This window comes from Sciurus vulgaris, assembly GCF_902686455.1.
Source record: "Sciurus vulgaris genome assembly, chromosome: 13".
In the NCBI taxonomy this organism is placed as follows: Eukaryota; Metazoa; Chordata; class Mammalia; order Rodentia; family Sciuridae; genus Sciurus; species Sciurus vulgaris.
Window position 1 is genome coordinate 27,811,444 of NC_136474.1, and position 16,597 is coordinate 27,828,040.

General features: G+C 49.4%; 1 protein-coding gene across 3 annotated transcripts in view; it reads left to right on the forward strand.

Moving 5' to 3' along the window:
- The first annotated feature begins 6,921 nt into the window (after positions 1-6,921).
- NXNL2 (nucleoredoxin like 2) overlaps positions 6,922-16,597 on the forward strand; it is a 30,056-nt gene continuing 20,380 nt past the window's right edge. The window contains exons 1-2 of one of the 3 annotated variants that reach the window (XM_079109026.1): positions 6,951-8,501; positions 16,365-16,566. In XM_079109026.1, the coding sequence (XP_078965152.1) occupies positions 8,200-8,501; positions 16,365-16,536 (474 nt within the window). In that variant the 5' untranslated portion in view covers positions 6,951-8,199 and the 3' untranslated portion in view covers positions 16,537-16,566. Of the gene's footprint in view, positions 8,502-16,364; positions 16,567-16,597 lie in introns of all 3 variants that reach the window. The other 2 variants (XM_079109025.1, XM_079109027.1) reach the window with 2 other exon arrangements.

Consider the following 16,597-nt stretch of genomic DNA (forward strand, 5'->3'; position numbering starts at 1 on the left):
TGGGAGGAGATGAGGAAAGCAAGGGAAGCCCAGCCCAGAGTGGACAGGAAGGCTCTGCGTGCCCAGGGCCCGGGGTGGCCAGCAGGCGGCGCTGCATCGCTCAGGAGAAGTCTTCCAGGAGCCGGAGGTTGTCAGCTTGTGGTCTTGGGTGGATGCTGAACATTTTAGTTTTTGCTTGAAAGGTATCATAGACAACAAAAAAATACCAACTACTTTTCTTGAATCGATGGTTTCAGCTTATTTCTGAGATAATGTCTGCCAAAAGCTCAAGTCTAAATTTTTTTTTTCGTAAGGCAGGGATTAAACCCAAGGGTGCTTAACCACTGAGTCACATCTCCAGCCCCTTTAATTTTCTTATTTTGAGCCAGAGTCTCACTAAGTTTCCTAGGGACTCACTAAGTTATTGAGGCCGGCTTCAAACTTGCAATCCTCCTGCCTCTGCCTCCCGAGTTGCTGGGATTACAGGTGTGGAGCGCTGTAACTGGCCCCAGTTTAAATCCTCAAGAGTTCATCAACCAATTGTTCTTTCAAGAAGAAACGATGTCCCATAAAGACATGGTTAGTTCAGCTGCAACTCAAACAACTGCCTAAGTGTGTTTCCTCAGGAAAACCACTGTACCCTCACACAGTGCGTAGCAATGTGGTCAACAACAGACCACCCATGTGACAGTGGTCCCACAGGGTCATAACGGAGCTGAAAAATTCCTTTTTCCTGGTGGTTTTACAGCCACAGTAATGTCGTGACATGATACATTATGTAAATGACTGTCACATGGCTACGTATTTACTGTATGTTTTTACTGTCACCTCAGAGTGACTCTCACTGCTTATTTTTAAGAAGCTGACTTCAAAACAGTGTGTCTGGTTCACAGGCAGCAGCCGCGTACGTCAAGAGACAGCTGTCCACTGTCTCTTGATGGGCCTGTGCCTTTGAGGTCTGGGCGAGGACATGCCAGGATATTCGCACCATGACGAAATGACTTAAGGACACACCCTGGCATCAAGGGAGGCGTGACTGTACTTTGACATGCAGCAGAAATGCCTGTGCAAACTCCCCATTTTGTCCCACAGACTTAAAAAGACTTGTGCTCAAGGTTGACACTGAATAGAATCCATATTTTTTATAGTTTCCTCATGAACATCTTGGGGTTTTTTTGGTACTGGGGTTTGAACCCAGGTGTGCTTTACCACTGAACCACGTCTCCTTTGTATTTTTTGAGACAAGAGTCTCACTAAGTTTCTGAGGCTGGCCTCCAACTTGTGATCCTCCTACCTCAGCCTCCCAAGTCACTGGGATTACAGGCACACCACCTACTGGCCCTTGGACACATTCTCAAGTGAAACGTTCTCATTTCTATTGTGAATGTTTGTCAGTGAAGCACTTAGTAATTAATGAGTAGAGTTCGGTGTTCTTGGCTTGATCTGGCCATCTTTGCAATGGTATTGTCCATTGCTTTTGCGTCATCAGGGAAATTTTCCAGACAGCAAAGAAGACAAATTTCATCTTATTGTCATTTAAAAAGCAGTTTTAACTTTACAAACCACCTCTAAGGGTCTTGGTTTATCACCCAGGGCTCTGAAATGATATTTTCTCTCCCTGACATAAAGACTAGTTCACTTTGAGAACTGTTTGCAGTGAGGATTTATTTTTCTTTTCTTTCTGGTCATTTCCTCTTTGGGTTTGGAGGCTCAATAATATCAGAGGTTTAGGCAGATGTCTCTGAAATTCTTTTGGCTTTTCTCCCATGGTCCTAAGATGGCTGCAGTAGCTCCAGCAGCACTATCTCACTCCATATTCAAAGTCAGGAAGAGAGGGAGCACCAAATAGGGGCTCTTAAGGAGTCTTTTCCAATCCTGCCCCTTGAGGTAAATTCCCCTCAAAAAGATATGTGGAAGTCCTAAACTCTAGAATCTTGGAGCCTGACTTTATTTGGAAACAGGGTCATTACAGATGTAGTTCAGAAGAGATCACACTGGGTTGACATTACTGAGTCTCCAAACCCAAACCACTGATCCAATATAATTGGCATTCTTATACAAAGAACACCAGGCAAAGGCAGAGACACAGAGAGAGTGCATGTGAAGATGAGGGGACGGAGAGATGCAGCCACATGCCAAGGAATGCCAAGGACTGGCAACCACAAGAAACCAGGAAGGGCAAGACAGGACTGCTGTGCAGATGGCACCCTGAAGACACCCCAACTTCTGATTGCTGGCGTCCAGAAATGGGAGACAATCCATTGCTGTTGCTTTAAGCCTCCTGGCTTGTCTTTGTTACAGCATCTCTGAGGAACCAATACTAACTCCATCCATGTATGGAATACACTTTTGCTAAAGCACTGTGTTGTCGACTGAGCTGTATCTTCCCCAAATTCATGTGTTGAAGTCCTAGAGTCACCCCATGTGACTGTGTCTGGAGATGGGACCTCTATCTTCCGTGGGAGAAGATTAAGGTTAAAAGAGGTTCATAAAGATGGAGCCCTGATCTGACAGAACCGTGTCCTTATAAAAGAGGACACTGGAGCTTTCTACCAAGTAAGGTTACAGGAGGAAGGTGGTCTACAAACCAGAAAGAGCTCTCACCAGAACCTGACCAGGGTTCTGGACTTGGACTAGTCTTGGACTTCCAGTCTCGGGAATGGAAATAAATGTCTGCCATTTAAACAACCCTGTCTACAGCATTTTGTTATAGCAGCCTGAACTGACTAATACAAACTGCCATCTTCTGTCCATGCCTGTACTTTCTGTTCAAATCCATCGGGGGGAAGCAATCCAGATGCTTCTAGAATCATCTTTAAGCATCCCTTAGAATAGGCAGCTTAGGGTGTCTTGTCTGAGGACCCTCAGTTCACCCTGCCAAATCTCAGCTTCTGATTCTCACTTCTGTGTGCTTTCCCTGTGATGGACTGACTACTATTCTGAAAATAATTCATGAAGACCTTACTATGTCAATCCCTAAGAACAAACACTGTATCAACACAGGAGAATAAATAATTCAAGCATGAATATTTAAAACCAGGAAATTCAGAATGTTATATTTGCACACTGGGATGTCTAATTTGTTTGCTATGCTGATAAGAGCAAAAAAATTTCCATAATTATATTTGTATATTCATAAGTGGTGCTAGAAATAAATGGTTCATCGTAATCATCATATGCACGTCTTAGTGGTGAAAAGAAAGCGTCAATTTCATGTCAAGAAGCTACGGGTTACATTTTGTTCACATGCTCCTCCTTTGTGATGGAGAACACTTTGCTGTGTGTCAACAAAGAGGGGGACTGAGAAGAGGGGGACTGGTCCAAGAATCTATCAATCACCCACACTCAGGGGACCTTCTCTGATCAGAAATGTCCCCTGCTTAAGAAGGAGGTAGGGCTCGCATGCCCAGTAGGGCAAGGCAGAGTCAGGATCAGCTGATGGCCTTTCTCCCTGGAGGGTTTTGGAAGCCCAGCCCACCAGTCAGTCATCCTCAGCCCTGGGAGCATCCTGCCCTGAGGTCTGTATCACTGCTGCAGACTAAAGTGTCACAGTCTTTTTTTTTTTGGTACTGGGGATTGAACTCAGTGATGCTTAACCACTGAACCACATCCCCAGCCCTACTTTGTATTTTATTTAGAGACAGGGTCTCACTGAGTTGCGTAGGGCCTCGCTAAGTTGCTGAGGCTGGCTTGGACTCTCCATTCTCCTGCCTCAGCCTCCCCAGCCACTGGGATTCCAGGCATGCGCCACTGTGCCTGGCTTTACAGCCTTTGATAATGGCTAAAAACTAGAGCTAGAACCCAGTCAAGGCAATAAAGATGGATTTTCTTTAGTTCTATTGCAAGGAGGAAGGAACTGAGCTCAATTCCGAATACAAAGACAAGTGGGGATTTACAGGCAAGGAGCAGGGTGGGGTTACCTGTGGCAAGGCGGGTGAAGATGGAAAATAACTGGAAGGAAAGGATGGGTAAGGGGTTTCTTGCTAAACCCACTTAGGAGGAGTCTTGCTAAAGGCAGGCCAAGGAGGTCAGACACCAAGGTGGGAGGGGTAGACTTAGCCGGATTCTTTGCTGAGACTGGTTTAGGCAAGCCCCAGGCAGCGACTGCAGAGGCCTACTTGAAAAAAGGATTGGAGGATCCTATCTAAAGTTTGGGCAAGGTCGGACAGGAGGAAGTGCAAAAAAAAGATTGCCCTTCAATTAGTGTGGGCACCAAGGTTTGGATGTGGCTTGAGTGTGTCCCTCAGTTTCATGTGTTGAAATTTAATCCCCAAGGTGAGGTATTAAGAGGGTGGAGACTTCATTTCTACCCTCTTTGTGAAGAGCCTCCCTGGGGGTGATCTGGCCAGCATCAAAGCAGGACTTGCTGTGTTGTGCCCAGAGACCACCAGGAGTTGTCTCCGATGCAAAAGCAAAAGGGTCTTTATTGCAAGCTCGAGCTCAGACTCACAGCGTTCACTGACGCAGCAGGTACTGGCTGAGAGTCTCCATTTGGTGGGATTTTTATGAGCTCCACAGTAGAGCGGGAAATTTGAACAAAGCAGAGTACACAATTGGCTGATCTTTCAGCATGTGTGGTTTGGCATGTTTCCATTGGCTTAGGGTTCCCAGGCCTTAACATTTTGACGTATATGGTTTGCAATGCTAGGCATTGGCTTGTTAGCTCCTGATTGGTTGTTTGCCAACGGCCAGTCCTAATCTAGTAGCCTTCCTGGAATCGGCTATCTAGGCCTGAAATCTTTTATGCCCTAAATGCAGCCTGTCATGGCCGCGGTTTAGCTCCCTTCTCAGCTGCAGTTCCCTGGGATTGTCCAGTGCATGTAAAGCTGGTTTCCGATGGCCACTCTTGGCCACCTTTAGCTGTTCTGGAAGGAAGTTTGGTATGAACTTGGGATAAACATTAATGAGTGCCTAGGAAAGCTTGCAGTAAGATAAGGACTTTAAAGACAGTGATAATGAAAGAAAGGGAGAGGGGGATCTGGCAACTTCCTATCTCCAATCTTTTTTTCTTTAATTAAAAAAAATTTTTTAGTTGTCAATGGACCTTTTTGTATGCATTTACGTGTGGTGCCAAGAATCAAACCCAGTGCCTCACACATGCTAGGCAAGCACTGTACCACTGAGCCACAACCCCGCCCATCTCCAGTCAAGGTGAAAATCAAAGCAGAGTGACCTTGGTCGTAAAGGAGAACGCACACACGGAACATCTAGGGAACATCTAGAGAACCGCGCCTGGCGTGCATCCCATCCTGTATGTTCTCCCTGCTGCAGGGTTGGGGCAGCCCTCTGTGGATCCCAGCCCTCCCCCGCCAAGGATGATGTGAGTAATAAAACGTCCAAAACCTCTCCATTGAGTCCTGCAGGTTCTTTCTTTGGGATCGGAAAGCAGTATGCCTGGTCCTTTGCAGCCCTGGGGTCGAACAGAAGTGTCTGGGCTTGCCCTAACTCCCATTCCTATTGGGAAGTCAAGAAGTGAGCAATGGAAAGGCCTTCCAAAACTCCCTTTGGAAACTGGGTGCCCCAGGAGGGTCAGTGCTGACCTTGAGGATGACCTTTAGAAGTGGAACCAGATGAGTCTTTTGAGTTGTTCCCAGGGTCTCTGTGCAGACGTGTGAAGGGGGCACTTCCTGGTTTGCACACACACATGGGGTCCCCTGGGGGGCTGACTGACTGTGCCCCCAGAACCACACCTCCCTGGAGGGCACCCTCACGTCACCACGATCCCTGTGTGGGCACCCACTGTCCCACAGCACCTGAGGGTGAGCAGTATCTACACACGTGGTGGGGAACTTCCTGGGGTGAGCAGTACCATTGACTCAGAGAAATGCACTGCTCTGCCTTGGTTCACTGCTAAAAGCCAAACAAATCAAAGTACAGCTTAAATGATATTTAGAATTAAGCTGCACTTCATTACTCTTATTTCCCATTTAAAATATCTTTCCTTTTATTTGACACATAGTATTTATTTATGGGGCCCAGTGTGTCATTTCAGTTCATGCATACAATGTGTAACTGGCAGATCTAACTTCAGACACAGATTCTTTCTTCGTACTGGGAACTTTCAAAATCCTATATACTAGTTATTTTGAAATAATTCAGGTAATTGATGTCAACCATGGTTATCCTACTGAGGAGACTGAAGCTCTCCCTCCTTTTCACCTATACCCCGTACCCTACTGAGAAGACTGAAGCTCTCCCTCCTTTTCACCTATACCCTGTACCCCTGTCCATCCTCTTTCCCTTCCTCCTACATATTTCTGAGTTTTAACAACTCAGGGACTCCACATCACGATTGAGACTGCTCACAGCTTCTTTGCGTTTTGTTCTCCGCTTCGTCCATCCGTTTACCCTGGTCTTCCAAGAGGACAACGAATTGAGGAGCCTGCTTCGCAGAGCAGCATCAATCAGCGCTGTCCGTCTCCGCCGGCTGAGTGCATTGACACAACCCACCGACCGGTTGAGCCAGCAGTGATCAACCTTCGCCTCTTTCCGTTTCAATTAGCGGCGAGACAGGAGGGAGCCAGCGCCAGGGACGCGCAATCTCACCTTCCCGGACTTCCCTGCTCACTGTGTTTTAAATTACACCCCTCCCTCCGGCTCTTCTCTCTGCTTTCTATAGCGCCTACAAAATAGCTTCTTTATTTGCTTTGCTTTTTGTTCCGGGCACTGGAGAGTAAACTAGGGCGGAACTCAGGGGGCGGGGCGGTGGGCTTCCAAAGTCGGCGTGGGGTGGAACCTGTTGTAGGGGGGAGCAGAGCCTTCCCAGAAGCCGCCTAGGTTCCAAGGTTGGGTCTGTCAAATGACCTGACAACTGGAAAAAGGGCACACACATTTATTAACTTTCAATATAACTTGCACGAGGGCTGGCAGGACAAAAAACAAAGACCCCCGAATGCCCATAAAAGCGATGAGATTTTAAGAGCGTGTATTCCGTCTTAGTAGGGGAAAAGGGCACGTAATCTGTGATGAATGGATCCCTGGAGGAACAGCTGGGAGAGGGTGTGACCCAGTGTGTTTGGGTGATCTCGGCTTGCCTGGCCTGTGCTGACCACCTCTCCTGGCTGGTGAGACTTCTGAGACTTGTGACAATTCCTTTTGGAGAATCTGTCTTGAGGCGAAAGCTTCTTCCAGCTTTTGTTTTTCAAGTGCCTTTGGCTCAAAATAACCAATATACCAAAGCAGCATATTTTGGGGTGACTTATTTTGGTTGCTTTCGCTGTCTGTAATTTTTAATATTTTGTTCATCATGGGCTTCTTAATATTAATTTTGAATTGTCAAAATACTGAATTTAACCTTTATCTGAACTACTGAGTTTTTTGGCGCCCTCTTACACGTTTCTCCCAGACCAATGTCTCCTCCAAGTCAAACATTCTTTGAGATCCACCCCCCAATTTCTTCCTGGCCACAGGAACCCTCCCTGCCGGTAGTATGTCGGGGTAAACAGCCAGAAAGTACAGAGCCCAGGCTTCCTCGCCGCCTGCCCTGCCCCTTCCTGCCGCCTTCAACCTCATTACTTCTTCCTCTTTCCAAGGCGCTGGGCTGGGGCAAGAGTTCCATGGGAGGGTTCAGGTGCTCTAGGGTGGAAAGCGCAGGGGCAGAAGAACACTCTCGGGAGTACACAGTGGGGCGACGGTGGCCTTGGCTGGGTGGAACCAGCTGTGGGTAGCGGGGAAGCGCCGGGAGAGGTGGGCAGGATCGGCTTGAATGGCTGGGGTGGGAGGCGGCGTGGAGGGCCCGCCTAGGGCTGGAGGTGCGCGACCCCGCGCAGGCCGGCGAGCGCGGGGGCGGGGCGCGGGATGTGGGCGTGGCGCGTTGGGGGTGGGGAGAGGGTAAGAATGCCGTGAGCGGGGCTGGGCGCAGACGAGGGTTTCCCGGGGGATGTGTAGCAAGCCCGGCAGGCTTCGCTCTGGAGGCGGTGCTGCGCTACAGCTGCATTTGGGGTCGTCGGTGTCTGTGCATCTCCCTTCTGCAGCGCCGACTCCACTGCTTCGGCCCGAAGCGAGGCCAGAGGTGGGGTTCAGGCGGAGCTCCTGGTCGCGGAGTCCTTGGAGCGGGTCTTGTGCCGCTCCGTCGCAGGCAGTGCGGAGAGGCTGAGCACAGCAGCCGCTCCCAGCCACCTGCCTGCCAGTGACCGTTCGCCGGCAGGTGTTCTCCGTCGGCAAGTGACCCCCGCTCCCTTGCAAGAGTTCTCGGTCCGCAGGGGACCGCCAGTCCGCGCCATGGTGGATGTGCTCGGGGGCCGGCGCCTGGTGACCCGCGAGGGCGCGCTGGTGGAGGCCGAGGCGGCGCTGCAGAATAAGGTGGTGGCTCTGTACTTTGCGGCGGGCCGGTGCGGCATCAGCCGCGACTTCACTCCGCTGCTCTGCGACTTCTACACAGCTTTGGTGGGCGAGGCGCGGCGGCCCGCGCCTTTCGAGGTGGTCTTCGTGTCTGCGGACCGCAGCGCGCAGGAGATGCGCGACTTCATGCGCCAGCAGCACGGCGCCTGGCTGGCGCTGCCCTTCCACGACCCCTACCGGCAGTGAGTGCGGGCCCTGGGGGCGGGGCCGCCGCGCGCGTCGCCCTGTCCGCCCAGGTCTCCTCTCCCGCACCCTGTTGCTCTTCCAGACGCCCCTTTTCTCCTTCCCTCCCCGCTTCCTGTTCAGGTCCCGGTTCAGGTAAATTGCACTTAAGTCTGTTCCAGCTTCCCCAGTTTTCGAAAACGCGACGCATTAGCATCCCCGGGGCTTGTTGGACACGCTCACAGGCCCACTGGAGTCTCAGACTTGCAGATCTTGGGGTTCGGGGGATCTGAATTTCTGTGGAGGAGCTCCGGCTGGTGATGCTGATGCTGGCGGGAGTTACTTCCTTACTTTCTCCTGGTCAGTGGGCGGGAGGCTCGGTAAGACCACAACCTTGGGTCTGGGAGCTGGTGAGTGGGACCCGGGAGGATCAGAATTGTGAAGCGGTTGTGGTTGTGGGCAGCAGGGGAGCCAGGGCTGGAGGAACCCAGGTGCTGACCAACTTCGCGATGTCGGTTTTACCAGTAGTGAAGGAATTTCGAAAACTGTCGAATTCACTACTGTAAGTGTCATTGCTATGAATGCAGGAAGAACCAGGAGGAGGCAGATGTTGGAAGCCACAACCTGCTCTGGGAAGGGACCTTGGCCCCAGCCCTTGTTTAGATCCTTATCTCTGTACTGGATGTTTGAGTTTGTGAAGGAACTGGAAGCTTCACAGGCGGAGATGATCAGAGGCCACCCCGTGCTGAGAGTGTCTCATCTGCCTGCAGCTGGAGCACACAGGCTCCACTAGATCAGCAGGGGGACTGGAGAGGAGTAGGGAGTCATGGGGATTAGGGAGGTGCAGTATGGCAGGGAACCGATTGTTCCTGCATGTAGGGTCTCCTGTGATGTAAGAGTCCAGAGTGAGGTTTGCATCACATGTCATAAAGCGCATTGCCCCAGCCCCACCCTCTTTCTAATGCAGATCAGATGTGAATATCCGGGTATTGCTAGACTCTGGCCCCTTGGGTTTATCATTCACTGTGAAGTTACCCCCTAACTTAATTATCCCGAGATGATACTCTTTCTGAGAAAATGAAAGTTAACTCTGGGGAGTCCCAGTAGAGGTGTACTTAACTGGAAGAAGTCTGATTATTCTCCCAAGTACATGCTTTTTGGTGATCCCCAATGAGGTGGAGGATCCCGCAGGAAGCCAGCCTTGGAGGTGTGTGAAGACTCACCTCCCCATGACGATGTCTAAGTGATGGCTGGTTAATTTTACATGAAGATTCATTTGAGAATTTCTTCAAGTGGTGTGCTTGATTGGACTTCCCTGGTATTGAAGCTGTACACTTTTGAAAGGACACACTTGTTTTGAAGGTGAAAGGGTAGTATTAGCAATTAGGCAGAGAGCTCAGGCCCTGGGAGAGCACAGCTCTGGTATTACCCATGGGGGAAGGTCGGGGAGTTTTACTGCTGAGCGGAATCTAGTGAAGTGCTCTGATCCATTAAAAGGCTACTGGCAGTGTGGGCTGGTTATGGGCCAGCACTCTGGTCTCTTTCCCCATTTTACATACTTGTCACTGGGGCACAGAGTTCAGTTCTACTGGCTTTGGGGGCTATCCTTCTGCCCTGACCCCGTTCCTCTCCTAGGGGGTGATAAGCTGTATCCCCCAGGGATTGACTCAGGAAGGGTATCACTTTGGGGGCCATGCAAAATAATCTGTCTACCAGTTCATCTGGTCAGAGCCTGTTTGTACTAGCTGCAGGCAGATGAGCCACTTTGAGTATGGGGTGGCACTGGGCTCTGGCCGTCTCTGCCTGGTCTCCCTGGCCCTCCTCTTCAGGGGAATTTTTTTTTTTTTTCTGTGAACTTAGCATTTTGTTCCTACCTCAGACTGAATTTTGTTAACCCTGACATAGCCATTCATAAACTATGAAGTGGAATGAATATTCCGTGGGCATTGTTGGAGCTATGCCCTCAATTCTCCTTATCCCAGCCTGGATTTACAAAATCAGATCATGAGCCAAACAGAAGGAGCCATCACCAAGAAGAACTAAAAAATGCATGAAGCATCCAAGAGTTATTGGGAAAAATTGTTCATGTGCGCGACACACAGTACTTGGCAGTCGGTACCATTGAGAGGAGGCCCAGGACCCTGACGTCACAGGATCTCCACTTGGTAGATGAGTGGGAGGTAACCTTTGTGCTGCCTTTCCCAGAGGCCTGAGCTTATCACAGTGTCCACTGACTTCCTGGAGAACCACCCAAGATGATGGAAGAGAAGAAAGTTTGAGGTTTCCAAGGAAATCACCATAGGACACTTGGGGTTACCCCTTACCTGGAGGCAGGTGACAGCTGCAGATGCACCTATAGGAGGGGGAGAAGACGCCAAAACCCCAACCTTCTCAAAGTTATATATGTGCTTTCCAGTTCAGCCTGTGTCCCCTACTTGATGCAGGGGCCCTGCCTGCAGCCCAGAGAAGTAGCTGATTATTACTAGTGACCCTGAAACTAGAGTTATGGGTCCATTGCCCTGCCCAGGTGTCCATTTCCCTCCCAGTGCCAACTGTAGGTGGCACCTGAATGTGGGGATGGCACCAGGGACAGATGCTGTTGCTCCCTGGAGGCTTTTTCTCAGGATGACATTCCATCCCACACCACTGTCTTCCTTTGTGACTAAGTTTATGGGTCAAACTCAAGAAGAAAGGAGTAAGTTCTAAATTCACCAGCAGGAATTACTATTGCAGGTTGCCACTCACAGGACACTTGATCTACAGAATTTTATAACAATCATCTCATAAAAATGTTCATCCTGCTCGGCCTCTTGAACCAGAATGTGAGTGGACCCCAAGGGAGTCTGGAGGGGTACCCACCCCTGTCTGCTCAGCCTTTGGCACCTGCTGTGCCTCCCAGGCTAGCTGTTTATTTGATGGACTTCATGCCTTAGTTAGAGAATGGCTGGGGTAGAGTTGTGGACCGAGTCGGGAGGAGTTAGTGCCTGTGTAGACTGTTTTTGATTCTCTCACCACCCCTTGCCCCTTGCCTCTCTCCAGCCCTGTGTTCAGTGCCCCCTGGGCCCCCCAGACTCAAGGCATCCGTTGAGTTCTTCCATCCTGGATCCTTGTCTTTCTGCTCATTGCTGTCCTTCAGTCCAGTCAGACACTGGACTGTTCACAGTGTTCTGCTGATTGCTGTCCTCCATCTTATTGGCTGTTGGTTCAAAGACAGTTCTGGCCCAGCAGTACTTTGCTCCAGCCCCTGGGGATTTCCTGAATCCTGCTGCCCCCAGGACCAAGCCAGACCTGGTTCAGTATTTGGTACCCACAGGGTGCACGATTGATGGGTGTTTGAAGCAAGTGAGCAAAAGCAAGTGCTTTAGAGAGATTTGCTTGGCAACAGTCTGCTGCTGGCCAAGATGGAAAGAAAGTCAGGTGTTGCCATGGCAACTGGGAAGCACTTAGGTCAGGGACAAGGTTGTGGCTGGGTGCAGTGAGAGGTCGGACAAACACTGCAGCAGCACTGAGGACAAGGATGAGCCGGGCTCTGGGATTTTCCCAAAGTGGTTAAAAATACTCCTGAGTTACCACGACGCTTTTTCCTGCAAAGCACTTCTGTTCTCTGTGGACACAGCTCAGCGCGTAGGGGATTGAGATGACTTCAGGGGACAGTGACTGTTTACTTCTCCTTCGTGGTTCTGAGGTTATGTTTCCAGGAAGAGGCTGCAGGGTGAGGATTTGAGGGCCTGCACTGGGTGTGTCTGAAAGGGAAGCGAGAGTACGTCGGTGACCCCTCGGGCCCCTGTCCCTCAGAGCTCGCCTGGCTTCCCTCTGATTGAGTCAGAACTTGATTTAGTATTGCAGGTGATTAAAATAACAGTGCTTAAGTAAAATGACTTAAATGAGCCCCTGAAGCCAGGAGCTAGTCTTTGGTCAGGCTGGAGGCCGCTGGGGTCACAGCTCTATGAGTTACCTTCCGCCACGTCTTCTTGGAGCTCAGGCTAGAGGTAGTGGCTGCCTGGCAAACTGACTTTCTCCTCATGGTGGCAGAATGACTGCAGTGTCTCCGACTGTACATCTTCACCCTTTGAGCACACAGGCAAATGTTCCGCAGAGCTTTGCTTGTTCTTTATCTGCTAGTTACCCAGTTATTGGGGCCAGGGGTTATGTTGATCGAGCAGTCAGCCTGGCTGGAATTGGAGGTGGGTCCTTCCCACCCTGTGTGGAAGTGTTTATTGAGTAGTTACGTGGTGAGCCCCATTCAGTGTTAGGCTGTTCACGTATTTATCATTTAATCTGCACGGCAGGAGGTAGGTTCAGTTTCAGTTATTCCCATGGTGCAGATGAAGAATCTGAGGCACAAGGAGACTAATTAGCTTGCCTAAGTCACACAGATAATCCATGCTAGAAAACAAAGTTATGGATGCCAAGCAGTGAACTGCAGGCCCCTGCTACTTAGGCTGTCACGGGCACTGTCCTCAGCTCCTCCCCACCTCCTCCCTCTGCCACTGTGGTGGAGGGATGCAGAGAGTTCTGGGAGACTCCAGCAGGCTGGGGAACCTGAGCACACATAAGCCACCAGGGGTACTCAAACCCAGATCGTAGCCTCCTCAGGGTAAGGGCTCCTGGGTCTTCCCGAGGCTGCTGTCTGGGAACCCCACTGAGAAAAGCAGATAATGCTGTTGGTCACCAGGAACGAGTCAGGAATGCAGGTGCTCAGGCATCTATGGGGAAGATGCTGCTTCTGCCTTCCTGATTGATTCTCCCCACCCAAAAGCTTGCCAGGCCCCCTGGCTTGGGGGATGGGTCCCAAATCCCTGGGATGATAGCCCGGCCAGGTCTGGGTGGAAGACCTCGGAGTCCCCTTCTGAAACATGTTGGACTTTGTCCTGCCCTGTCCCACTACCCAAAGCACAGGTGCTGAAATAAATCCACTTGCCAAAACTGCCATTTTGCTGTAGTTTTCACTCAAAAAGCTTTTTGGGTTGTTGCTCTTCATTTTTTGATTTCATCCCTTTGAGAAAAGCCAGTTTCTTAGACAGTCAAGTTTCAGGCATTATACAGAATTTCCCTCCCCCTCCCCCTCCCCCTTCAGGCCCACAGCTTGGTTCCTGGACCTGTGCAGGCCCCGCTCTGCTGAGGTTTCTGGGCTTCAGTTTGACTGACTCTTTCTGACAGACCCAGTGTCCTCTCAGCCTGAACTTGCATCTGCTCTGCTTGTGGCTTTGCACGTGCACAGTGCCCTCTATTTTTTTTTTTTTTTTCAAACCCCTATGATGGTTTCTACGTCATAGTTAACATGTTCCTTGTACCACGTTTGCTGTTGCCCTCCTCCTAGAGTCTGTTGTTGGACATCACAGGGAAGGGCTTCCCGAGAGACTGGGTGCAGGCTGTGTGCACTGTTTCTTTGGAAACAGGCCTTTCCTGGGACCCAACTCCGGGGCAGGCCAGGACCCGTTAAGTCCGTGCTGGGCCCGTGTGCTAGCTGGACCTGCCCGACCTGCCCGACACCTGATATTCTTATGTCCTCTCTTTTTCTCTTGTTCAGTCTCAGTAAAGATTTGTTTCACATTTTAGAATTTCCAGAGTCAAATGGGGTTTTATGCTCACCCCATAATGACTTTTGTTGATTCATTTCCTTTTTCAGTTATTTCTGTTCTCAATCATTATTTCTTCAGCTTCTTGAGTTAAATATGTAACTCATCCATATGTGAACTTAGCATTTTTTGTTTGTGTTTTCTTTTGGGGGGTCTTGCTGTGTTGCCCAGGCTGGTCTTATACTCATGGGCTCAAGTGATTGTCCTGCCTCAGTCTCTCAAGCAGCTGCAACTATAGGCTGTATGAGTTTTAGATAAGAATATTTAAGTTTATAACTTCCTAAGTTTGCATTTGCAGTATTGTTGTACTATGGTATCCAGGGTGAATTGGTTCCAGAATCTCCCAAAGGTACAAAATTCAAAGATGCTCAAATTTGTTATAAAAAATGGTGTAGTAGTGTGGTATTTGTGTTTAGTCAGCTTCTTTGTTACTGTGCTCGAAGGACCTGACAAGAATAATGTAGAGAAGGAAGAGTTTTGGGGGGCTCATGGTTTCGAGGTCTCAATCCACAAACAGCCAGCTTCCTAGCTTTGGGCCCGTGGTGAGGCAGAAGAACATCAAGGCAGAAATGCATGAAAAAACGCAGCTTAGAACTTGGTGATTGAGAAGCAGAGAGAGCTCTGCTCACAGGGACGAAATATAAACCCCAGAGTCTCACTACTTCCTCTAGCCACATCCCCCTGCCTACAGTTAATCCATTTAAGTAGATGAATGCACTGATTAGGTTAAACCTCTCACAACCCAATCATTTCAACTCTAAACTTTCTTACCCTGTCTCACACAATTTGCACATAACCTGTACACATCCTCTAGTAGATCTTAAATCATCTCAAGATAACTTATAAAACCTAATACAAAGTCAATGCTGTGTAAGTAGTTGTTATACTGTATTGTTTAGGGAATCATAAGAATAAGAAAAAAGGTTTGTACATGTTCAATTCAGATGTAATTTTTTCTGAATATTTTCAATCCATCGGTGAGGAACCCTCGGATACGGAGGGCTGACTGTACATTCATATTGTTCTAAATGTTTGGTAATCCAGATGGCTATTTCACATACAACATATAGTCAGTTTTCAAACTCATTCTTAATCATGATTTCTTATTGGTTTTCAATTCCATTACGTGATGGTCTGTCTGATTAAGTGATCTCTTGGAATTTGTTGAGACTAGTGTTGTGGCTGAGAACACAGTTGATTTTGTCACAGGTTCACGGGTGTTTGAAAACAAAGTGTACGCTGTCTTTGTTGAACCTGAGGGATGTGTGTTTTTTCATGCTTGAATGAATGTTGACCTTTGACCTGGTCCTGGAAAGCTGCCAGGTGGCCTTGTTAGAGATGTCAGGGGTGGGACTTGGTGATAGGAGCGTCTCCAATGTGGCTGTGGCTGTCCTTCCTCTCAGCCTCCTAATCCTGAGGGCTGCAGATGAAGGAAATCAGATTACTGTTGGCATGAGGCCCTTGAGACTGACTGTCAGGAACAGGAATGGGCTCCCCTGTTTGCCGCCTGCCACTGTTCTGCCCTAAGGGAGGTAATCCCCGGAAGGAATCGGGGGAACCCTGCAGAATTAAGGAGGCTGATGCTTCTTTCCCTAAATGAATACAAAGAACATTGTAAAAAGGCCATTCCTGGGGTTAGAGATGATGGTGAAGGGCAGTAAGAAATATTCCATCCACAACCAAATCAGCTGGTGCATCACTGAATTTGTAACATGTAAAGGCCTTGGATATATTTGGAACTCGTGGAATTTTAACTTTTACCATTACCTATGTCTGATCTTTTTCTCCTTGAGAGAAGACTAGAAAAAGTCACTGGGTTTACATGTACATTTTGAACTGTCTGATGTTGTGGCCACCAGCTGCATGTAGCTACTTCGGTTTAAATTAGCAGGGCTGCGGGGTGTAGCTCTGTGGTCAAGTGCTTACCTCGTACATAACCAGGCTCGGGGGTCAATCCTCAGTCCTAGGGAAAAAACCATACGCACACACATTTTAACTTAGCAGTTAATCCAAACAAGAAGTTCTGTTTTTTTGGGCAGACTCGCCACCTTTTGAACACACAAGCTGCCTAAGTGGCTGGTGGCCACAGTATTGGCAGCAGGGATCAAGAACAGCTCTGCAGATGGATGGTTCTGCAGGTCTGGACTGGCTTAGAAATGTAGCAACAAGTAGAAAAGTTACTCGCCAGCCCAACAAGTGGTCTGGTTGGCAGTGGGCTGTACTGCCAGCCAGGACCCCAGGGCCCCTTCCTTTGAGATGTCCCTGCAGAAGTGCTAACCTCTGCTAACCTGTTTTCTCCTGCAGCGAACTGAAGAGGCGGTACTGCATCACCGCCATCCCCAGGCTCCTGATCCTGAAACAAAACGGGGAGGTGATCACCAGCAAGGGGAGGAAGCAGATCCGGGAGCGGGGGCTGGCCTGCTTCCAGAACTGGGTGGAGGCGGCAGCCGACGTGTTCCAGAATTTCTCAGGTTGAACTGGGAGAGGGACCACAGAGCCTGAACAGGTGCCTCTCCTGCAGGGCAAACCCTGGAGGG